This window comes from Doryrhamphus excisus, linkage group LG6, assembly GCF_037039965.1.
Source record: "Doryrhamphus excisus strain RoL-2023G ecotype Guam linkage group LG6, RoL_Dexc_Guam_v1.1, whole genome shotgun sequence".
NCBI lineage: Eukaryota > Metazoa > Chordata > Actinopteri > Syngnathiformes > Syngnathidae > Doryrhamphus > Doryrhamphus excisus.
This window is the reverse complement of record NC_136362.1, coordinates 1,018,709-1,043,485: the sequence shown is the minus strand read 5'-3', so window position 1 is coordinate 1,043,485 and position 24,777 is coordinate 1,018,709. Positions and strand designations below refer to the sequence as shown.

Sequence of the window (24,777 nt, the reverse complement as noted above, 5' to 3'; positions counted from 1 at the left end):
CGTGCAGTATCTTTTTGTATTGTATTTATAAGTTAATTTGTTTACACTTTTTATTTGTGGAGTATTTAATACTCAATGTGAGCTGTTTATGTTAGATGTCATATATTAAGCTTTGTACTTGTTTCTTTAATGGTAAGTATTTCTAATGTGCAATGTCTATATTTAAATAAAGGAATATTCAACACAAAACTATTCAGTTTCTTGTGAGTACATGTACCCGGTCAATAACTTTTCATGGCAATAAACAGCACATAATACCCCTAAGCGTCATGACATTATTATCCATTTGCAGATCATCAACCTACTTTTAATGACTATTTATTGAGTGTCTGTATATGTACTGTGACAGCAATTTTAACCGTTTGTGTAAACATACCTGGCCGATGATGCTGATTGTGCTTCTTCATGACCATGACTGAGACCGGTTGAGAACCCCCGATGGAGAGGATCTTTGTCGAAGGTCCTTAGCTAAGTAGAGCATCTTTGGACAGGTTTTCGCAACATGGCTGCTTTTTAACATGTTTGAGTGTAGTTAATATAACCACGACGGGGGATGGAGTGCAGTTTTATACTTAAAAAACGTGTTGGGATTGAACATGACACACGTTAGCACTTACAGCGGCGCTAGCTAGCTAGCTACTTTAGCTAGCTACTTTAGCTAGCTAACCAACTAACGGAGCGAAGTAAGGCGGAACCTCAGTGAGCTCATGACGGGCTTCTGAAGCGGTGACACCCACCCCCGGCGACGTGTTGATACAAGGTAAAAGAAAATAATTTTGTTGCTCCATCACGCTGGATAACGCTTATTTTTATAGCTGTGGTAGCACAATGCTAGCTGATGCTAACAGTCTTGTTTTTAGCTGCTAATAACGCTAATTCTTGACACTTCCGGTTCCCAGTTTGGATTGGCCGGGCAGAAATGTCATAGACACAAACATGCCGGGAATAAACATTGTTTGCTTGCAAATGGGAATAAAACAATTAGTGAAAAGATAGCTTTTCGCATCACGCTGAATGACGCTAATTTTTTATGCCTGTTGTAGTGCAGTGCTAGCTGATGCTAACGGTCTTATTTTTAGCTGCTAATAACGCTAATTCTTGACACTTCCGGTTCCCAGTTTGGATTGACCGGGCTGAAATATCATAGACACAAACATGCCGGGAATAAACATTGTTTGCTTGGAAATGGGAATAAAACAATTAGTGAAAAGATAGCTTTTCGCATCACACTGAATGACGCTTATTTTTATGCCTGTTGTAGTGCAATGCTAGCTGTTGCTAACAGTCTTGTTTTTAGCTGCTAATAACGCTAATTCTTCACACTTCCGGTCCCAGTTTGGATTGGCCGGGAAGAAATATAGACACAAACATGCAACATTGTTTGCTTGGAAATGGGAATAAAACAATAGTGCTAAGATAGTTATGCTGTTAGCTATAGTGCCTTTAGCTTGTTAGCTATCATCTACATTAGCCTGGGAGTGTCAAAACGTAATGTATATATTTTATTTGAATCTGCTAGTGCACTTCTGTAAATAACGTCATGTTGCACTTAACTGGCAGGACCACCCCCCACGAAGTAACAAAGTAGTCCGTTCCAGGGTCAAGCTGCATCCAAAGTAAACGCTTTATAATGGTTTAAATGGGGGGGATATTAAAAAAAAGTTGTGTACATAACCTGAGTACCATAGTATGTCAATTAAAAATGTCTCGTTTGCGTTCATTAGACACGCCCAGTTAGCATTTGCTATCAAACATTACATTAATATGTCTTTCAGCAATGATGAAATGACATAACAAACGGAAGTATCAAACGCTTTTCAAACAAATGAAAGCTGCATGATCCATGTCATGCTGCAGATTGTTGTTCGCCACTTGATGTCAGCTGACCGATTCATCATGTGAAATGTACAAAGTCACGATCACAAGGTGATGGACCCACTCCACGTTTGCCACCATATACAGCATGTCCTGTCATATATCATAATTATGAGTACAATAAATAACCAGGAATCAGAACTGGAGGTAGCAGAGATGCGGATGCTGACGCTCACATTGGGAATGACCGGGATGGATAGGATCAGGAACAAATCCATCAGAGGGACATTACATGTTAGAGGCCAGACAGAGGAGAGATAGTCAATATATTGGTGTATATATTGGTGTGTATATATATATATATATATAAATATATATATATATATATATATATATCCAGGGTTGGATGGAGGAGATTGTTTTGCTGTGGCGACCCCTGAAGAGAAAAGCCCAAAGAGAAAGAAGACGTTTGTGGGAGAGTTTTTAAGAGCTAATATGCTAATATGCAATGACTGTATTGTTTTAAATAATGGCCCATAGTTCCAAAATCTTTTACATAAAATTTGATGTAATTATCATTGTAGTTGCACATTGAATCGTTTACCGCAGAGAGATTTCCACGACTTATTATAGATAAAAATGATAAAAATAATCACAGATAAAAAATTTCTATCTGTGATTAAATGCGATTAAGGAGTGAGTTAACGATGGCCAAAGTGCAATTAATCCCGATCAAATATTTTAATTGATTGACAGCTCTAATATATACACTATATATATATATATAATTGTTTGACAGCCCTAATATTGATGATATAATATATAATGACAATATTAATTGAATAATAATATTGATAATATTAATTTATATATATATATATATATATATATATATATATAGGGCTGTCATTCAATTAAAATATTTGATCGTGATTAATCCCACTTTGTCCATAGCACTTTGTCCACAGTTAACTCACATTTAATCGCATTTAATCGCAGATAGGAAATACGTTTTTATCAATAGTAAGTACATAATAATACATAATGTATAATACATAATATATATTATATACTTATTATAGATACAAATGTATGTAGAAATACGTTTTTATCTATAGTAAGTATATAATAATGTATAATACATAATATATATTATATACTTATTATAGATAAAACGTATTTCTATCTGCGATTAAATGTGAGTTGACTATGTACAAAGTGCGACAAAGTGCTATGGACAAAGTGCGATTAATCGCGATGAAATATATTAATTGAATGACAGCCCTAAATATATATATATATAAATTAATATTGTCAATATTATATTATATATAATATAATCAATATAAGGACTGTCAATCAATTATATATATATATATATATATAAAATATATTTAGGGCTGTCAATCGATTAAAATATTTAATCGATTTCTAGATCTTCCACAATCTGCACCTCTTTCTGCAGTGTTTTTAAAGCATTTCCTGCTTCCCGCCCAAATGGTCTGTTTAATTTACTTCGCCACCGCCCCACTCCGCTGTGATTGGTCACACTCCAAAGCGCTCCCGAGGACTTCCGGACAGCTGCTGAGCTTATGTACACCAAATGATCACAGTTAAGACTAGGGGTGCTCCGATCGATCGGCTACCGTGATCGGTATCGATATTGGCCAATACTTCGTAACGCAAATCCCCTCTGCCAATCAGCTTCCTACGTTCACAAAACTCTTTTCTCTTGCTTGCTGGGAATCATCAACTCCAACCACTTGTGTCTGATGCTTGCCTCTTTAGGTTAGGTTAGTTTAACATAATACAACATTAATAGATAGCATACAACGCATAAGCATAATAGGCCCCATTTAAGTTTGTTGTTTAGCTGTTCCAAAGACCGAAGAAAACAGACAGCAGCCATCTTTTTTTGTTTTAGGTAACCCCGCCCCCTTCATTATGCAAATGAAAGGGGAGTAGTCATTCAGTGTGTTTGTGTGAGGAGGTGAGTCAATGCCTTATCTGCTGTCATCTTGACTTGACTTCCTCCTCCTCCTCCTGCTGCTGCTGCTGCTTTGTCTGTAGACTTGTATGAAATTATTGATTTAATATCCTCCATGCTTCCTGCAGGTTCTGAAGCTCCAGCTCTCTATGGCTGTTTATGATGAGAACATCACCAAGAACCCCTTCTACTTGGCGCTGGAGAAGCAGAGGCCGGACTTGTGCGCTCGAGTGGCCGAGCTCCACGGCATTGTGAGTGTTTTTATTATTATTTATTATCGTTTATTACCTAGACACCCCCACTAATCACTTTGTAAACGCCTCATTATTAGTTTTTGTTATCTTTGCCCATGTTACCATGGCTACCAAGCGGTAGTGTCTGCTTGATAAGATCCAAACAGAATGCAAGATCAAATCATGACGTGCTAGAAAATGGCTAATCTGGTGGTCCGCGATGGTTAGCTAACATTCAAACAGCAAAACAGAGGATGTTTCTTCCAAAACAGGAAGTCGAGATTTTACTGCAACTAACACGCATTTCACAGTGAACCGCTGACTACCGCTACTCGGAATCAAAACATGGCGGCGGCCGCGGCAAAACTTGTTTACCACCTTCGAGATCCACTTTTTACCATGATTAGAGCCCTCTAGATATGAAATAACACCCCTATAGTCACATTTACACTCCTATTACCCAATATAGTAGACAAATAAGAGAAAATAACACATAGAAACCACGTATACCACCTTCTAAATATAATGTTTTTTACCATTAAAGCCCTCTAGATATAAAATAACACCCCTATAGTCACCTTTACACTCCTATTACCCAATATAGTAGACATAATAAGGGAAAATGAGACATGCATTATCTGTTTACCACCTTCTACATCCACTTCTTACCATGATTAGAGCCCTCTAGATATGAAATAACATCCCTACAGTCACCTTTACAGTCCTATTACCCAATATAGTAGACACAATAAGAGGAAATAAGACATAGAAAACATGTTTACAACATCTAAATGCACTTTGTAACATAATTAGAGCCCTATTGACATGGAATAACACCCCTATAGTCACCTTTACACTCCTATTACCCAATATAGTAGACATAATAAGAGAAAATAACACATAGAAACAACGTATACCACCTTCTAAATATACATTTTTTTTACCATTAAAGCCCTCTAGACATAAAATAACACCCCTATAGTCACCTTCATACTCCTATTACCCAATATAGTAGACAGAGTAAGGGAAAATGAGACATGCATTACCTGTTTACCACCTTCTAGATCCACTTTTTACCATGATTAGAGCCCTCTAGATATGGAATAACACCCCTATAGTCACCTTTACACTCCTATTACCCAATATAGTAGACATAATAAGAGAAAATAACACATAGAAACCACGTATACCGCCTTCTAAATATATATTTTTTTACCATTAAAGCCCTCTAGACATAAAATAACACCCCTATAGTCACATTTATACGCCTATTACCCAATATAGTAGACATAAGAGAAAATAAGACATAGAAACCACGTATACCACCTTCTAAATATAATTTTTTTCCCATTAAAGCCCTTTAGACATAAAATACTACCCCTATAGTCACCTTTACACTCCTATTACCCAATATAGTAGACATAATAAGGGAAAATAAGACATAGAAATTTCTCCAGTTCTGACCTGGTTACCCAATGACTCTCTGCAGGTTCTGGTTCCATGCTGTGTCAGTTTAGGTGCTAGCGCCCTATCTGACTGTCACTTTGACAGCTACGTGCTGCAGCCTGTGGAGGAGCGCTACCACACCGCAGATGGAAAGGTTGTATCTTAGCACCCCATTCATCAGCTGGACCACAGTATTGGACGTGTTCTCATATACTCACGTGTAATTCGGCAGGAGGTCAGGATCCACGACAGGCAGGTCCTGCTGGGATCCGGCTCGTCCGTTCCCATCCTGTTTGAGGAGACCTTCTACAATGAGCAGGAACAGAGCTACAGCATCCTTTGCATCTCGCGGCCCGTCGAGGCGGCGCCAGGCTCGGCCGAACTCGGCTCTTCGGAGGCGAACTACCCCAAGAGCCTGGAGGAGATCAAGGAGTTCCTGGGGCGCTACATCAACAAGTTGGACAAGCTGATCCTGAACTTCCGTCAGGCCTTCAAGGACCATGAGAAGAAGGGACTCCGACATCACATAGTAAAAAAATTCAACAAGTTATGCTGTATGTGGTATTGTGGCCAGTAGGTGTCAGTAATGATGAGATATTACATTAGATTACCTTAACACTGCATGGAGTCAACCATGGTATGTTGAATGAATATGGTAATGGTAATGGTAATGGTAATGGTAATGGTTTTATTTCATTTGAACATGCATCAGATTCCAATTGAATGCATCCCATAATCAGTTCCCAGTTCCACATGTCCAAAAGGAGTAGGAAGAAGCAAAGCTTATTAAATCCTACCCCTCCATCTGGTACTTTTACAATCAGTAACTGTTACATTTGTTCACTTCCTGCTTTCCTAATAAAGCTTAGGTTTTTATTAAATTAAATTAAATTAAATTTTTAATTCAATATCACCTTGTACTTTGGTACGTGACAAAATAATAAAATAAAATAATTAAATTAAATTAAAATTAAAAAAAAAACTTAAATTATTTTTAATTAAATAAAACTTTTAATTTTAAAATAATAAAATAAAATAATTGAATCAAATTAAATTTTAAAATCTAATTTACAAAAACTAAAATTATTTTAAATTTAATGTAATTAAATTTTATTATTTTTAAAATTAAAAATTTAAATTTTAATTAAATTTAATTTTTAAATTAAATAAAAAAAACAATTTTTAATTTTAAAATAAAATAAAATAATTTAATTTATTTTTAAATTTAATAAAAAAAACTTAAATTATGTTAAATTAAATATTTTTTTTTATTTTAAAAATAATAAAATAATTAAATTAAAATTTTAAATTTAATAAAAAAAAACTTAAATTATTTGAAATTAAATTTAATTAAATTATTTTATTTTTTGTCCCGTACCCAAGTATGAGGTGATATGAGCATCCAATGCCATAATGGGTACCATAGTAAGTGTCAATATAGTGATATATATAGCACATCATGACTGGTTCAAGACTCTTCATCCTTGTATTTAGCAAACATCAACTGCTTGTATTGTTTCTTGAATTGGCTCATCGTTGTGCATTGTTTGAGGTTCTTTTGAATGAAAAAAAATGTCTCCTCCCATGCCTTGTGGAAGTGGTACATCAAGTTTGGGGTTAGATGAGGGAGTGTGGGAGTCGTCTGTCTTTGTTATTCCAGATGATTTGATCAATGCCTTGCTTATATCTTCCATATGTAGTCAAAGTACTCTTTCCTTTGGTAGGACTCGGTCCACAGCCTGTACACTCGATGTCTTCAGTGTGTGCTGAGAGACTCTCGTCTGGTAAGTAGAACATGTCAGGTCAATTCCGGTTTCTTTGCTCATGTTTGTGTTTATATGCAGAAGGTACTGGCCAAGCAGGAAGTCCAACTGCGTGTGCTGAAACAAGCGGTGGAGGTAGTCAGCACTTGACTCTTACGCCCCCGCTCTTGACTGGCTGAGCACGGTCACATGACTTCCTCTCTCGCAGGTCTACCTTCATCACGGCATTCATCAGCTCATCTTCAACCTGGTGGGCACGCTTGAAGCCAGCCAGGTAAGGACCCGGGAAGCCGGCAGGACCCGGGACTCGGTTGGAGGTGGTAGTCATTGAGGTCTGTGTCTTCCAACAGGATGCTGCCTTCAACAAGACCACCAGGAGTCTGCAGGACCTCCAGCACAAAGACTTTGGAGTCAAACCCGAGTTCAGGTGAGTTCTCGTCAAATGTGGTGCCTTCATGAACGATCCACTGTTGTTCCGGTACTTTTTTATTCGATTTTTTTCCTCCTTTTACAATCCTTTTACCTTTGGTACCTTTTGTGGTTGCAATTATGTTATTGTATGGTCATATCATCTCATACTTCAGTACGTGACAAAAAAAGTAAAATGAAATAAAATGAAATAAAATAACATTCATACATTCATTCATTTTCCGCTTTTCATTAAACAATTAAATTAAATAACACAAAATAACATAAAATAACATAAAATAACATAAAATAACATAAAATAACATAAAATAACATTAAATTAAATAAAATTAAATAACTTTACATTAAATAAAATTAAATAACATAACATTAAATAGCATAACATTAAATAACATAACAAAATTAAATAACATTAAATTAAATAACATTAAATCACATTAAATAACATCAAATTAAATAACATAAAATAACATGAAATAAAATTAAATAACATTAAATAACATTAAATAACTTACCATTAAATAAAATTAAATAACATTAAATAACATAACATTAAATAACATTAAATTAAATAACATTAAATTAAATAACAAAATAAAATATCATTAAATTAAATAACATAACATTAAATAACAACATTAAATAAAATAACATTAAATTAAATTAAACTATATTAGGAAAGCAGGAAGTGAACAAATGTAACAGTTACTGATTGTAAAAGTACCAGATGGAGGGGTAGGATTTAATAAGCTTTGCTTCTTCCTACTCCTTTTGGACATGTGGAACTGGGAACTGATTATGGGATGCATTCAATTGGAATCTGATGCATGTTCAAATGAAATAAAACCATTACCATTACCATTATCATTACAATGTTTCCAGCAAGCACTGCTAGCAAAAGCATCATGCTAACCTCGTCCAGTGTTATCTTTCCATGGTGGTTTTAGCGTCACACTTTGTTGTTCTCCAGCATCAACTTGCCTCGAGCTAAACGAGAGCTGAGTCGACTCAACCAGCAGACGTCTCCGCTGTTCAAACTCCTGTGCCTTCACCGTGTCGCCCTGACGGCCACGCGCACCGCCGCATCCACGGGTAAGCCATCACAGTCAATCAGGGCTGTCACAAGATCCCGCCTGATTAAAAAGATTCGAGATGAAAAAGATTTCTTGTCATGTGTCACGACCCTCGGCCTGGGATGATGAATGTAGTCATGGAAACCATCATTACACCAATTTGTTTCTTCAGTTTTTTCTTCATTTCAATGCCGGGTACAACTTTTTATTTGGGCAAATATAATATTCATTTTCTACCGCTTTTTCCTCACGAGGGTCGCGGGGGTGCTGGAGCCTATCCCAGCTGTCTTGGGGCGAGAGGCGGGGTACACCCTGGACTGGTGGCCAGCCAATCACAGGGCACATATAGTCAAACAACCATTCACACTCACATTCATACCTATGGACAATTTGGAGTCGCTAATTAACCTAGCATGTTTTTTTTGGAATGTGGGAGGAAACCGGAGTACCCGGAGAAAACCCACGCATGCACGGGGAGAACATGCAAACTCCACACAGAGATGGCCGAGGGTGGAATTGAACCCTGGTCTCCTAGCTGTGAGGTCTTTGTTTTGTCCCCGCATTCCCCCTCTGTTTTTGTTTTTTCTTCCTTTCTATCCCCTCCTGCTCTGGTTCTGCTGATCCAAATTTGCATAAGAAGAAAACACCAAATAAAGGCAAATAGTAATTTAATAATCTAATATAATCCAATCACGCGTGTTTCTGTGTCATGTTGTTCACTTTGTCGCTAATTCAATATTCTGGTCTCAACAATCATCCCCCTGTTATCCTGCACAATGGTACGAACCGCTCCTAATTTGTGTTTGTCTGCTGGCCAGTTAAGCCATTTGAAGGGTCGTCATGGCGTCAGCTCACCGCGTGTGTTGTTTGTGCGTTGCAGTCAGCATCGAAGCCGTGTGTGCTGACGACCTGCTCACAGTCATCCTGTACCTGCTGGTCAAGATGGACATCCCTAACTGGTGAGCATGGAGATAGAGAGAGAGAGAGGGGGGGGGGGTGTCTGGTACCTTTCCCAGATGCTCCCAACGTGTGAACGCTACATTGCAGGATGGCTAACCTGAGCTACATGAAGAACTTCTGCTTCAGTCACTCCGGCAAAGACGAGCTGAGTTACTGCTTGAGTACCTTCGAGGCCGCGGTGGAGTACATCAACCTGGGGAAACTCAACCACACCCTGCCTGTACGTCACTCTGTTATGTGTCATGGTCACCTTGACAACAAACAGAAACGAACACACACACTGATGTTAGCTTACACCAGTGCTTCTCAAATAGTGGGGCAGGTCCACCTAGGGGGGACGCGAGAGGCTTTCGTTCATAGATTCTTGTAATGATAAGACAATGATGTACAGTAGGGGTGGGTATTGGCGAGAATCTGGCCATACGATACGTATCACGATACTAGGCTCACGATAGGATACGATATATCAAGATATATCGTATATACATTTGTTCACTTCCTGTTTTCCTCATATAATTTAAGCTGTTTTTTTACTTTATTGTATAAATATCTTATTTTTAATTTAAAATTTTTACATTTTTAAATTTTTAAATGTAATAAATTTAATAAATTTTATTTTTTTATTTTATTATTTTATTTTTACATTTTTTTATTTAAATTTTATTTTATATAACAATCAAGGCGATATATTTTTTTGTTTTTCTTGTAGTTAAAGATTATTTCCTGCCAATCCGCCAGCCAATCACAGGGCACATATAAAGACAAACAACCATTCACACTCACATTCATACCTATGGACAATTTGGAGTCGCTAATTAACCTAGCATGTTTTTTTTGGAATGTGGAAGAACATGCAAACTCCACACAGAGATAGCCGAGGGTGGAATTGAACCCTGGTCTCCTAGCTGTGAGGTCTGAGCGCTAACCACTCGACCGCTGTGCAGCCTCTAAAAATATAATTTAACAAAAAAAAAAATGGAAACATCTGCATCTATTTTCTATACCGCTTATCCTGGCTATGCTGGAGCCTATCCCAGCTGACTTCTGGGAGAGGCGGGGTAGACCCTGCACTGGTGGCGAGCCAATCACAGGGCACATATAGACAAAAGTCGCCTGAAGTCAGCTGGGATAAGCTCCAGCGTATCCCTGCATCCCTAATGAGGATAAGCGGCATAGAAAATGCATTCTTTGCATCTGTTGTTCTTTTCAGGAGAAAAAAAAAACAACCAGAGAAGTTCTATTATATATTTGTTCATTTTGTACCGCTTATCCTCATGAGGGTCACGGGGGTGCTGGAGCCTACCCCAGCTGTCTAATTTGGTCCATGTTTGGTGTCATCAGGGTTGTGTCGAGGTGAACAACAAGGTGAAGATGACACAGAATGTGAGTCTTCTGGTTCAGAGCTCGGCCACACCCATCAGCTGTCTGTTTCAGGTAAGCACCACAAACACACACTTTTACAATCAGTAACTGTTACATTTGTTCACTTCCTGCTTTCCTAATATAGTTTAATTAATTTTTTTTTATTTTTTTTGTCATGTACTATATTGATAGTTACTATGGTACCCATTATGTCATTGTATGGTCATATCACCTCCTACTTTGGTACGTGACAAAAAATTTAAAATACATACATAAAATTTTTTTTTTTTTTTAAACAATAAATTATATTTTTCTTTTAGACATGTGGAACTGTGAACTGATTATGGGATGCACTCAATTGGAATCTGATGCATGTTCAAATGAAATAAAACCATTACCATATATATGGGAAAATTTGCTTTGTTTAGTGTCCATTTTGGTTTTAGTCGCACTTTCAGGATGTTAACCAAGGCACCGCTGTATTAACAAATCAAAGGCTTCACTACACATCTAAAAAAATGGAGCTCTGCCCACTCTTGGTCATTCGGATGTAGGGCTTTAAATGTTTTTTTTAGAGTAATGGTAATGGTAATGGTTTTATTTCATTTGAACATGCATCAGATTCCAATTGAGTGCATCCCATAATCAGTTCCCAGTTCCACATGTCCAAAAGGAGTAGGAAGAAGCAAAGCTTATTAAATCCTACCCCTCCATCTGGTACTTTTACAATCAGTAACTGTTACATTTGTTCACTTCCTGCTTTCCTAAAATAATTTAAAATAAAAATTAACATTTTTATTTAATTGAAAAATTCAGTTGATTTTTTTACAAGTTATTTTATTAAGTATTATAATTTATATTTTTTATTTTATAAAAAATAAATAAATTTTATTTATTTATTTTAATTAAAAAACAATTTTTTAAGATTTTTTTCATAATTTTTTTTGTCACGTACCGAAGTACGAGGTGATATGACCATCCAATGACATAATGGGTACCATAGTAACTGTCAATATGCGTAGTGATGTATAGCAGTTTTACAATCAGTGTTATATTTGTTCACTTCCTGCTTTCCTAATTATTTTTTTATTTAAAAAAATAAAAAAAAAAAATTTGTTTTTCATTAAAATATATATATTTTTTATTTTTTTTGTTACATACCAAAGTACAAGGTGATATGACCATCCAATGACATAATGGGTACCATAGTAACTGTCAATATAGTGATATATATAGTAGTACATGATGACTGGTTACAGACCAGTACATTTAGTGAGTGAAGATTGCTTTTATAGTTATTAGCCCATATTTCCACACAATAAGTAAGATATGGTAGAACCAGAGAGCAAATGCAAAATACATCATCAACATAATCATAATCTTATGTTTGCCAAAGATGTCGCCGAGCGGCAGCATGTAAAATGCCGAACAGAAGGGGACCAAGCGTTGATCCTTGTGGAATCACCATCACATCACATAATGTGTTTTGTTTCATTACCTTGCAAGCACATCGCAAACGGAAGCGAGGTCGAGGTGGAGCGTCTGCTGAGCAAAGGCGATGCCGCGGGCGAAGAGGACGGACGCACGTGTCACCCGCTCTGCTCCTGCCATCTCTGTGATCTCCAACTGTCGGGGTCAGACGTCGACACGTTATGCTTCACACGGGCGTCCCATCCCATAACACTCACACTTTTTAAAAAAAAAATTGTCACAGGAAGTTGAATGACCCGTCCATTATAACACCGTTCTCCAGGGATGACCGCAGTTATACGCCTTTGCACGTCGCCGCCGTGTGTGGTGAGTAACAACACACACACACACACACATTTGTCTAAAGGTGTGTGTGTGTGTGTGTTGCAGGTCAGGCTCAGATGATTGATCTGCTGGTGTCCAAAGGAGCACCGGTCAACGCCACCGATTACCACACACTCACGCCGCTACACTTGGCGTGTCAAAAGGGATACCAGGGAGTCACGGTAAACACACACACACACACACACACACACACACACACACACATATTAGTGTAATCAATGTTGTGTTTGTGTTGTGTAGCTGTTGCTGCTGCACTACAAAGCCGATGCTAACGCTCAGGACAACAACGGCAACACGCCCCTACACCTGGCGTGCATGTACGGACACGAGGACGTGAGTCACATGGTTCCGCATCCGGCAACATAATTTCATCACCAACAACGTCATCGATGTTCTCGTTTCCGGTTCAACGCCAGTGCGTGAAGGCGCTGGTCTACTACGACTTCCAAACGTGCAGCCTGGACGTGCACAACGACAAAGGCGACACGGCGCTGCACGTGGCGTCGCGTTGGGGCTACGAAGGCATCATCCAGGTTCTGCTGGAGAACAACGCCAGCGTCAACGCGCTCAACAAGAACCAAGACACTCCGCTTCACTGCGCGCTCAACTCCAAGGCAAGTACGCGACAGCTGATGCTAGCCATTGAAGTTGTACGGTTGGGATTGTTTAGCTAGTAGCTTGCTGGTTGCAAGCCATGACCACAACAGGAAGACAGTCTACAGACAATTGAGACTACAACACTCCATGTCCCACAATGCAGTTCTTCTTAAAGGGCCAGGAGTTTGAACCACAAATGACATTTAGTGACAGTCCCATTATAATGTGTTTTGTTTCTGGTTATCTTATTGTGGCGGTCCAAAGGAAGTACCAGTTGATTTGGAAACCATGGAAACAATGGCAACCTTTTCTTGCTGCTGCTTCACTTCACACTCCTTTTAAGCTCATTGGTGACTCGTGAGGAGTGGTGACTTGTGAGGAGTGATGACCCGCGATGAGTGGTGACCCATGATGAGTGGTGACTCATGAGGAGTGGTGGCCCATGATGAGTGGTGACTCATGAGGAGTGGTGATGAGTGATGACCTGTCATGAGTGGTTACCCGTCACAAGTGGTGAGAGTGGTTACTCGTGGTGCCTCGTGGTGACATGTGGAGTGGTTACCCGTCACGAGTGGTGACTCGAGGAGTGGTTACTCAAGATGAGTGGTGACTCGTCACAAGTGGTGACTCATGAGGAGTGGTGACTCATGAGGAGTGGTGACTCGTGAGGAGTGGTGACTCGTGATGAGTGGTGACTTGTCATGAGTGGTGACCCGTGACTCGTGGTGAGTCATGTGTAGTGGTTACCCATGATGAGTGATGACTCGTCATAAGTGGTGACTCGTGATGAGTGGTGACTCATGTGGAGTGGTTACCCATGATGAGTGGTGACTCGTCATGAATGGTGACTCAAGGAGTGGTTACCCATGATGCGTGCTGACTCGTCACAAGTGGTGACTCGTGATGAGTGGTGACTCGAGGAGTGGTTACCCATGATGGTGACTCATGATGGGTGGTGACTCGTGACGAGTCGTGACTTGTCATGAGTGGTGACTCGTGATGACTCGTGATGATTCGTGATGATTCATGATGAGTGCTGACTCATGATGAGTGGTGATGAGTGCTGACTCGTGATGGGTGCTGACTTGTGAAAAGTGGTGACTCATGATGGGTGCTGAGTTGTGACGAGTGGTGACTTGTCATGAGTGGTGACCCGTGGTGACTCATGTGGAGTGGTTACCCATGATGAGTGGTGACTCGTCACAAGTGGTGACTCGTGATGAGTGGTGACTCGTGACGAGTGGTGACTTGTCATGAGTGGTGACTTGTCATGAGTGGTGACTCGTGGTGACTCGTGGTGACTTGTAATGAGTGGTGACTCATGCGGAGTGGTTACCCATTATGAGTGGTGACTCGTCATGAATGGTGACTCGTGATGAGTGGTTACCCATGAGTGCTGACTCTTCACAAGTGGTGACTTGTAATGAGTGGTGACTCATGTGGAGTGGTTACCTATGATGAGTGGTGACTCGTCATGAATGGTGATGAGTGGTGACTGGAGGAGTGGTTACCCATGATGAGTGCTGACTCGTTACAAATGTTGACTTGTGATGAGTGGTTACCCATGAGGAGTGGTGACTTGTCACGAGTGGTGATGGGTGCTGACTCGTGATGGGTGCTGACTCGTGATGAGAGCTGACTCTTCATGAGTGGACTTGTCACAAGTCCCGACCCGCCATGAAAGGTGACCCAGCCAATCACTAAATGGTGTCCTGTAGCCTTTTAGTCATGTGATTAGCTACTGTTATTAACAGCAAGTGTTTGACTCAATCTGACCTCAGATCAGCTGAGATCATCAAAGCTTAAACTGCATCCTTTGTTGCTCTGCAGGTCCTCACTTTGCTAAAGTCGACGCCCAGCGGCCAGCTGTGCAGGGGTGGCGGACATGGCGTGAACGTGAGTCATGACGACGTCTCCATTTGTTTCCATGTCATGTGTCCGTGTCAACACGTGTGATGCGTGTGATGTGACGTCAGCGTGCACCTGGCGTTTCTCCTGCGGCGTCAGACTGCAGCAGCCGGCGCTCGTCCGAGTCCAGCACCTCCTCCACAGGCTGCGAGCCCCGAGCCGAGCCGGTGCTCGCGCGTCATCGGCAGGTGACACTTGACACGATACAAACATGGAAATCTCTGCTTGTCGCCATGGTGACGGGGTTTTGTGATTGACAGGTGGAGAAGCTGCTACGAGCCGTCGCAGACGGCGACTTGGAAATGGTGAGAAGACACGTCTGGATGAGTGACAGTCGCTCTAATGTGTGTGCGTGCGCTTCAGGTGCGCTACCTGCTGGAGTGGACCGATGAAGACGAGAAGGAGGAAGGGGAGGAGTCATCCGAGGAACTGCTGTGCCACCCTCTGTGCCAGTGTCCAACGTGCGCACCGGCTCAGAAGGTGATTTGACGGAACAGAGCGTGCACGTGGACATTTCATGGTCGCTCATCACGTGCACGTCTTGCAGCTGTCGGCGGCGCAGGCGGGCACGCTGGGCGTCAACAGCTGTAACGCCGACGGTTTCACGCCGCTCCACGTGGCCGCCATGCACGGCCGCGCCGAGCTCACGGCGCTCCTCGTCCGCCACGGGGCCAGCGTCAACGGGCGCACCAACCAGAAAGCCACGCCCCTTCACCTGGCGAGCCGGAACAGCCACATGCAGGTGGGCGGGCGTGTGAGAGATGATTGACAGCCGGAGGCTTTAACGTGCTGGTGTGTTCAGGTGGTGGTCTTCCTGCTGGAGTGCAACGCCAAGCTTAATAAGAAGGATCACTATGGCAACACGGCGTTGATACACGCTTGTCTCCATGGCAACCTGGACACTGCCACAACTCTCATCCAGGTGAGCGATCCATCCATCTTCTTTTGCTTATCCCGGGGTCGGGTTGGGGGCGGGCAATCACGGTCATGTGACCCCCAGAGCCAGGCGCTGGTGAACGTGGCCAACAATCAGGGAAACACGGCGCTGCACGAGGCGGTTCGCGGCGGACACCCGGCGCTGGTGGAGCTTCTGCTGAGGGGTGGAGCCTCCCCCGAAGTCAGGAACAAGAGGCAGAGGACGCCGCTGGACAGCGCCTACGAGCTCGGCGGGAAGGTGGCGTCGCCGTTCCGTGTCGTCATAGCGACAGGTTTTTATTGGTCGATATGACAATAGATGATTTCCTGTTTGCGTCTGAAGAACACAGAAATCCTGCGAGCGCTGCAGAAAGCATCTGGACTTTCCCCAGACGACGAGCCCATCAAGCTTCTCTCCGTGCCCAAAGGCACTCTGGGTAATGGAGTGCACGCTTTAAAACGTGTCGTCACTTTGCCTCACCGTTGTCTCTCTGCAGCCCACTCCTTCGTGCAGCATTTGAGGACCAGTGACCACGCCGCTCGACACAATGTCGCCGCTAGCAGGTAGGCCCCGCCCCCACTACCACCCCCCTCCCTGAACGAGTCTCTTGGAGTAATGTGACTCTTGTTCAGGATTCAGAAGACAAAGAAAGGCTCCTGCAGTCCTTTGTATCGCTCGGCTGTCCGCACGCAGGTTCATGACTTACATTAGCATATTAGCATATTAGCTCTTAGCGGACCTTACGTAACACACTGGTTGGATGATTTGTGTCCATGCAGGGGACTCGAACGGTGGACATCAGCGGCCCCCATCTGAGGGAGCGGCCCCTACCTCGGTGGCCCACGCTGGCCTCTGGAGAGGACTCGCCATCAGTACGCCGTGGTGGCGACGCAACACGCCGGCTCACGAAAGGGATGTCGGACTCTGCTGTGATGTCATTGGACAACGCTACATTAACACACACCTCCACGGGTCGCTTTGACGCGCCTGCTGAGTCGTCACGTCAGTCACATGACCGACTTGACCACCACGTGCACACTCATGGAGCTGCCATTGTTACGGCCCTTGGCCAAGACACACCCATCTCCAGGGACACACCCCTTTCAGGTGATACCACCCTCTTCAGGGACACACCCCTTATCCAGGACACACCCCTCCCCAGGGACACACCCCTTTCAGATGATACCTCCCTCTCTAGGGACACACCCTATGGCCAAGACACACCCCTCTCCAGGGACACACCACATTTCCAGGACACACCCCTCCCCAGGGACACACCCCTTTCAGATGATATCTCCCTCTCCAGGGACACACCCCTCTATAGGGACACACCCCTCTATAGGGACACACCCCTCTATAGGGACACATCCCTCTCCGGGGACACACTCCATGGCCAAGACACACCCCTCTCCAGCGGCACACCCCTTTCAGATGACACACCCCTCTCCAGGGACACACCCCATAGCCAAGACACACCCCTTTCAGATGACACACCCCATAGCCAAGACACACCCCTCTCCAGGGACACACCCCTCTTCAGGGACACACCCCTCTTCAGGGACACACCCCATGGCCAAGACACACCCCTCCCCAGGGACACACCCCTTTCAGATGATACCTCCCTCTCTAGGGACACACCCCATGGCCAAGACACACCCCTCTCCAGGGACACACTCCTCCCCAGGGACACACCCCTTTCAGATGATACCTCCCTCTCTAGGGACACACCCCATAGCCAAGACACACCCATCTCCAGGGACACACCCCTTTCAGATGATACACCCCTCTCTAGGGACACACCCTATGGACAAGACACACCCCTCTCCAGGGACACACCCCTCTCCAGGGACACACCCCTCTCCAGGGACACACCCCTTTCAGATGATACACCCCTCTCTAGGGACACATCCCATGACCAAGACACACCCCTCTGCAGGAACACACCCCTTTCAGATGATACCTCCCTCTCTAGGGACACACCCTATGGCCAGGACACACCGCTCTCAGGGGACACGCTCCATGGCCAAGACACACCCCTCTCCAGGGACACACCCCTCTCCAGGGACACACCCCTTTCAGATGACACACCCCATGGCCAAGACACACCCCTCCCCAGGGACACACCCCTTTCAGATGCTACCGCCATCTCTAGGGACACACCCCATGGCCAGGACATACCCCTCTCCAGGGACACACCCCTTTCAGATGGCACACCCCTCTCCAGCGACACACCCCATAGCCAAGACACACCCATCTCCATGGACATACCCCATTGCGAAGCCACGCCCCTTTGCAGTGACACATCTCTCCAGTGACTTTCCCCGTTGCCAAGACACGCCCTCCTCCAGTGATACAGCATACCCAAGACACGCCCCTTAGAGTTTCACCGCCCATGACCGAGACACGCCCCCGTCCAGGTGTAAAAGCAGTTCCTTTGTAGTGTTTGGTCTTAAAGGAGATTATGCTCATTTTTCAGTTGTATTGTATTGGGTTGTGGACTCCTGTAGAGCAGTTACACACAATAGGAAGCCCGGCTCCTTGTGATGTCACAGGGAGACAGTTAGAAACAACACACATGGAAAAAGCATAATAGGTCCCCTTTGACATTTGTTTACTCGGGTGCATGCGTGTGTGTGCGCACATGGAAGAATTGCATCATGGGAAAGACGTGGCCCTCCTCCACATGAAACTGGGGTGTTTACTGTTGACTAACTTTCAACTTTCTGGTACTCACCGAGAGCAGGAAATAACGGATGGCGGCTTTTCTCCTGGGCCCCGCCCCCTGGTGGCCATCAGTGTTGATGTGGGCGTGTCTTAGTTGATTGACACCTGAAATAAATAATAGTACAATTTTGTCACGTGTTCCCGTTGAAAGGAAAACCTTGATAGTTGGAGATTTAAAGGGGACGGGGTGTTCATATCAGCATCCGGTCCAGCTGTGGGGCCGCCCCAGCATTCCCATAGCGTTCCCAGAACGTTCCCACTGTTAATCATTGCTGAGTGGAAGTCACAGTGGAGACATGAAGCAGCACGCGCTCTGCTTGGTCCTCGTTCTGGCGTTCCAGAGTGCGGCCCGTGGGGGGCCCCTGACAGCCCCCCATGCCAACATTACGGACCAGGAGCTGTTTTGGGGCGCTGACCAGTACGACTTCTCCGTGGTGCTGTCCGCCGCCGGCATGGACTGTTTCTGGAATTTCGCTCACACGGGTGAGAAGTTCTACCTCAGCTTTGCGGTGAGTCGATAGAAATAGTCTGTTCCAGGGTCAAACTGTGGCAAAAAAAATGCTTGATTATGTTTTTTTTTTTTTTTCTCCCTGCAGGTCCAGTGGGTGACGGGCATCGGCCATGACAGGCACCTGTCCGTCACCGTCAACGCTCCAAGCGGTCTTCTGCTGTCCAGCGTGGACGACGCCATCGGTCAGGTGGACTTTGAGGCCAAGGAGACAGGTACCTGTTGGACTGCCATATTAGGCAAGAAGGGGCGGGGCCACTTCAATCATTTTACCCACCTTCTTGTATCTGTGGGCATTGGGCATCAGGGTTCTACCAGATGTGTTTCAGCAACTTCCACAACCGCTTGGGAACCATGCAGGTCTTCCTCAGCTTCGGCGTCTACTACGATGAGCACCGCCCGGTCGCCGACGGCAACGACGACGGGAATGAGGAAGTGGCCAAACAGCTGAACAGCACCCTGAGCATCATCGAGGTTCCCGCGTCTTGACCTCCACCGACGACACCCCAAACAGAATCTGATTGATCTGCTTTGATGCCTCTCAGGACTCCGCCCACAAGGTGGAGAACCACGTCTTCCACATGTTCCGCTACTACAACTATGGCCGCATGAGGAGGAGCGCCGACTACTTCCTGCTGCTGTCCAACTCGCGTTACGTCACGCGGTGGTCTGCGGCGCTCAGCGTCCTGGTGGTCGCCTCGGGGTACCTGCAGCTCGTCTTCCTCAAGAGGCTCTTCGTCAGCAGGACGGACGCTGACGGCCGCGAATGCTGAAAACGATGACGAGCTGCACTTACGGCGTCCATCTTGTTTGTTTTTTTACAATTAAAATTGATAAAGATTGAACATTTTAGATGTCAATTAAGTTGTTTTGTACATCAATCATCTGTGTGGTGGGCGGAGTCAATGATCTGATTGGTTGGCAAGCACGACAGGGAGCGAAGGGGGAGTTAAATTTTTCCCAGGCCTACATTCTAAATATTTATTGACACTACTTCCTGTTAAGTCAACACACTTCCATGACTGTCCTTCAAAATAAGAGTCCAGTTTGCCACATTCATTCATTTATTTTCTACCGCTTATCCTCATGAGGGTCACGGAGGGGTGCTGGAGCCTATCCCAGCTGTCTTGGGACGAGAGGTGGGGTACACCCTTGACTGGTGGTAGCCAGCCAATCACAGGGCACATATAGACAAACAACCATTCACACTCACATTCATACCTATGGACAATTTGGAGTCGCTAATTAACCTAGCATGTTTTTGGAATGTGGGAGGAAACCGGAATTGAACTCGGGTCTCCTAGCTGTGAGGTCTGCGTGCTACCCACTCGACCACCGTGCAGCCTGTCCAAAAGGCAAACTGAATGTGGCCCAGGAAGCTTGACATTAACTCTGTTGCACTTCTCTATTTCAACACCAGATGGCGGCAGTAAAACCAAAGATGTCTCCTGAGGCATTCAATGACCCTCAGTAAAAACGTTCCCCGCCTGTCTGCAGGAATGAATGCAAACAAAGAGAAAGTGTGTCTGTTAGATGTTACGTGGTGGGTGGAGTGGTTAGCGCGTAGAAAGACCCGAGTTCGATTTCACCCTTGGCCATCTCTGTGAGGAGCGCTATGATGTTCCAGCAGGTACCTGATGGTCCTCCCACTGGAACGCAAACATGTCAGACGACTTAATGACTGAGAAGCAGGAAGTGTTGGGAGGTGTGGCCGCTGTGTCTGCATCTCTCAATTCATACTTGGACATATTTTTCATTGCGTGGACCAGAACCGACGCAGCAGGAGGTGAGCAGAAGCAGACAGAACGGCAGCGAAGGTGAGCGATCAAAATGTCAACGATTATTTCCCGATATGACGACATCGTGTAAACTTTGGAGATAGTTTAGAGTAGTAGTAGTAGTAGAGTAGAGCCTTTAGTCTTTAAATAACTGGCAACTCACTTGCTTGTGTTGCCAGATGTTTGCATAATCCTGGCTGTGCTGCTCTGCAAGCTGTACACGGACTACTCTAAAGTATTTCCCTTATTATTATTAGACATTCAATTAGCTTGAGATTAGCTAAGACCTAATAATAAAGTCTTAAAGCGGGTGTTCTATGTTCTAACTACAATAATATTCAATTTATTAATATTGATTCCTACTTGGTGGAAATTCTGGATCCTGGTATCGTGTCTGGGACCAATGAACCGTCAAAAACCGGAATGACATGGCTTTTCATTTCATCATTTTCTGCAGAATCCGGGTCCCGGAACTACAGACATGGACCCTGAAGCCTTTGGTGTGAGTACACGACCTGATTGGAGGCTACTTTGTGTTATATGACTGGACAGGTCTGGATACGGGCTGCACGGTGGTCGAGTGGTTAGCGCACAGACCTCACAGCTAGGAGACCAGGGTTCAATTTCTCCGGGAACTCCGGTTTCCTCCCACATTCCAAAAACATGCTAGGTTAATTAGCGACTCCAAATTGTCCATAGGTATGAATGTGAGTGTGAATGGTTGTTTGTCTATATGTGCCCTGTGATTGGCTGGCCACCAGTCCAGGGTGGACCCCACCTCTCGCCCAAAGACAGCTGGGATAGGCTCCAGCACCCCCCGCGACCCTCGTGAGGATAAGCGGTAGAAAATGAATGAATGAAGGTCTGGAATCACCACCTTATTGTGGTGGAGGGGTTTTAGTGCCCAAGTGACCCTAGGGGTGTCTGGGTCTATATGCCCCTGGTAGGGTCTTCCAAGGGAAACAGGTGCTAGAGGAGGGAACACACCTTGCTAATGTTGGATACAAGGGCCTAACACTGAAGGCCCCGGGGAGGGGCTCACGGGTGAGCACCTGGTGGCCGGGCGTTCACCCGTTGGGACCGGACAGGCGTTCGCCCGTTGGGACCGGCCTGACGTTCACCCGTTGGGACCGGACAGGCGTTCGCCCGTTGGGACCAGCCGGGCGTTCACCCGTTGGGACCAGACGGGCGTTCACCAGTTGGGACCGGCCGGGCGTTCACCAGTTGGGACCGGCCGGGCGTTCGCCTGTGGGGACTAGCCAGGCGTTCGCCCGTGGGGACAGGCTGGGCGTTCGCCCGTGGGGACCGGCCGCACGTTCGCCTGTGGGGACCGGCCGCACGTTCGCCCGTGGGGACCGGCCGGGCGTTCGCCTGCGGGGAACAAAAAAAATTAAAAATTTGAAAAAAAAAAAAAAAAACCTGCAGACCGGGTGTTCATTCGTTGGGACCGGCCGGGCGTTCACCCGTTGGGACCAGACAGGCGTTCACCCGTGGGGACTGGCTGGGCGTTCGCCCGTGGGGACGGGCTGCACGTTCACCCGTTGGGACAGGAGGGGCATTCACCCGTTGGGACCGGGTGACAAAAAATAAAAAAAAATAAAAACCCTTAAACTATATTAGGAAAGCAGGAAGTGAACAAATGTAACAGGATAAGTGTGCTATTTCCAGTGTGTACCATTTTGTGTAACCGTTCACTACCTACTGTAGATGAATTGAGCGGGATTTTACCGATGTATGCTATGCTAACTCTACGTACGGCAATTCCAGATACCACTATTTGGCTTGTTTTGCTTGATAAGTTTGAGGTGTCAATTTACCTTTGTGTGTCCCAGGTGGCATTTGACGTCCTGGAACATGTCCTGGGGATATGTTGGAGCATCTACCAGGCAGTGAAGACGGCCAAGTCCAACAAGGAACGCTGCAAGCAAGTGTCCCAGCGCGTGCGTCTCCTGGAGCAAATGGTTATGAGCCTCAAACACCAGCCCGAGCGCGTCACTGACAACGTTAGATCCTGTCTCCTGGAGCTCATCCAGAGTCTGACCAAGGCCATGGAGTTGGTGAAAAAAATCTCCAACGTCAACAGCGCCGTCGGCTTCTTCAACGCCAACGCACACGAGTCCAAATTCCAGGAGATCAGTCAGAAGCTCAGCGAAGACGTGCAGCTCCTGTCGGTGGCGTTGCAGATCAATGACGGCGGAGTCCTGCAGGAGGTCTCCCGAAATGTGAGGGACCAAGTGGCATCCACGACTGTCCCCTGCAGGCGCAGTCTGGAACTGGGGCAGCATGACAGAAGTGTCCATAACCCACAATCACCAGTCCCCACATCAGCTGTCCCCACATCACCGGTCACCACGTCATTTGTCCCCATGTCACCTGTCCCCATGTCACCAGTCCCCATATCCCCTGTCACCACATCACTTGTCCCCATGTCACCCATCTCCGTGGTGATGCCGCCCCCTCTGGTATTCCAATCTCAGCCTGTTGTCTACCAGTCCTCATCGGTCTTCTCGTACTCCGTCCCCCGTGGCGCCATGCAGCTCATGCAGCCTCTCTCCATGACTCCGCCCCAAAGTCAAATCTTGAATAAGAAAGAAAAAAAACGACAAAAGTACAAAAAGAGCAAGTCGGTCTCATTCTAGAACCAAATCATGGTCATGTGATGACCATGATTATATTTTTGATCGAGAACATATTTTGCTTTGTTCAATATTGAAATATTTCTCCCTACCTTATGTTATATATATTTTTATATGAGGTTTCCAGCTAATATTTTCATCTATTATGATTCCCGGAAATATATTTTCCCCAACTTTTCAATGTCTACACCGTTTATTTGTATTTGCTCGTACGTGTCTTACCACATAGCATGATTTTAGTTTTATTTAGGTTTTTATTTAGGCGTTCCCCCGTTGGGATCGGCCGGGCGTTCACCCGTGGGGACCTGCCGGGCGTTCAGCCGTGGGGACCGGCAGGGTGTTCACCCGTTGGGACCGGCCAGGCGTTCATTCGTTGGGACCGGCCGGGCGTTCACCGGTTGGGACCGACCGGGCGTTCACCGGTTGGGACCAGCCGGCGGGTGTTCTTCCATTCGGACCGGCCGGGCATTCGCCCGTTGGGACCGGCCGGGCCTTCACCCATGGGGACCAGCCGGCGGGCGTTCACCCATTCGGACCGGCCAGGCATTCGCCCGTTGGGACCGACCGGGCGTTCGCCTGTTGGGACCAGCCGGGCGTTCACCCGTGGGGACCAGCTGGCGGGCGTTCACCCATTTGGACTGGCCAGGCATTCGCCCGTTGGGACCGGCCGGGCGTTCGCCCGTTGGGACCGGCCGGGCGTTCGCCTGTTGGGACCAGCCGGGCGTTCACCCGTGGGGACCAGCCAGCGGGCATTCACCCATTTGTACCGGCCGGGCATTCACCCGTTTGGACCGGCCGAGTGTTCACCCGTGGGGACCAGCCGGGCA

The 24,777-nt window shown here is 45.2% G+C and overlaps 3 protein-coding genes across 3 annotated transcripts; all 3 read left to right on the top strand.

Annotated features, from left to right (window-relative positions):
- Positions 1-400: 400 nt before the first annotated feature.
- On the top strand, positions 401-18,619 carry ankrd27 (ankyrin repeat domain 27 (VPS9 domain)). The gene is made up of 28 exons (XM_058087500.2): positions 401-760; positions 3,931-4,053; positions 5,525-5,635; positions 5,714-6,010; positions 7,206-7,265; positions 7,326-7,379; positions 7,453-7,518; positions 7,595-7,671; positions 8,644-8,765; positions 9,627-9,705; positions 9,794-9,926; positions 11,048-11,140; positions 12,575-12,702; positions 12,783-12,865; positions 12,929-13,044; positions 13,124-13,216; positions 13,300-13,497; positions 15,311-15,376; positions 15,457-15,576; positions 15,649-15,693; positions 15,752-15,868; positions 15,936-16,130; positions 16,191-16,310; positions 16,389-16,562; positions 16,647-16,740; positions 16,801-16,867; positions 16,937-16,997; positions 17,084-18,619. Exons 2-28 carry the CDS (start codon positions 3,952-3,954, stop codon positions 18,617-18,619), a joined length of 4,407 nt encoding a protein of 1,468 aa, XP_057943483.2. The 5' UTR covers positions 401-760; positions 3,931-3,951.
- On the top strand, positions 18,536-20,376 carry tmed6 (transmembrane p24 trafficking protein 6). The gene is made up of 4 exons (XM_058087506.2): positions 18,536-19,537; positions 19,625-19,751; positions 19,844-20,010; positions 20,082-20,376. The coding sequence occupies exons 1-4, from the start codon at positions 19,325-19,327 to the stop codon at positions 20,307-20,309; spliced, it is 735 nt and encodes a 244-aa protein (XP_057943489.2). The 5' UTR covers positions 18,536-19,324; the 3' UTR covers positions 20,310-20,376.
- Positions 20,377-21,109: 733 nt separating this feature from the next.
- LOC131138525 (uncharacterized) lies at positions 21,110-24,174 on the top strand. The gene is made up of 3 exons (XM_058087504.2): positions 21,110-21,353; positions 21,772-21,816; positions 23,147-24,174. Exons 2-3 carry the CDS (start codon positions 21,796-21,798, stop codon positions 23,951-23,953), a joined length of 828 nt encoding a protein of 275 aa, XP_057943487.2. The 5' UTR covers positions 21,110-21,353; positions 21,772-21,795; the 3' UTR covers positions 23,954-24,174.
- Positions 24,175-24,777: the final 603 nt, after the last annotated feature.

Bases quoted from the DNA above. Each gene is read 5' to 3' on its own strand.
- LOC131138525 (XM_058087504.2), top strand. From the start codon at position 21,796: ATGGACCCTGAAGCCTTTGGT. The intron at 21,817-23,146 runs GTGAGTACACGA...TGTGTGTCCCAG, and splicing joins TGGACCCTGAAGCCTTTGGT to GTGGCATTTGACGTCCTGGA.
- tmed6 (XM_058087506.2), top strand. From the start codon at position 19,325: ATGAAGCAGCACGCGCTCTGCTTGGTCCTCGTTCTGGCGTTCCAGAGT. The intron at 19,752-19,843 runs GTACCTGTTGGA...ATTGGGCATCAG, and splicing joins CTTTGAGGCCAAGGAGACAG to GGTTCTACCAGATGTGTTTC. The intron at 20,011-20,081 runs GTTCCCGCGTCT...GATGCCTCTCAG, and splicing joins GCACCCTGAGCATCATCGAG to GACTCCGCCCACAAGGTGGA.
- ankrd27 (XM_058087500.2), top strand. From the start codon at position 3,952: ATGGCTGTTTATGATGAGAACATCACCAAGAACCCCTTCTACTTGGCG. The intron at 4,054-5,524 runs GTGAGTGTTTTT...GACTCTCTGCAG, and splicing joins TGGCCGAGCTCCACGGCATT to GTTCTGGTTCCATGCTGTGT. The intron at 15,694-15,751 runs GTGAGAAGACAC...CGTGCGCTTCAG, and splicing joins CAGACGGCGACTTGGAAATG to GTGCGCTACCTGCTGGAGTG.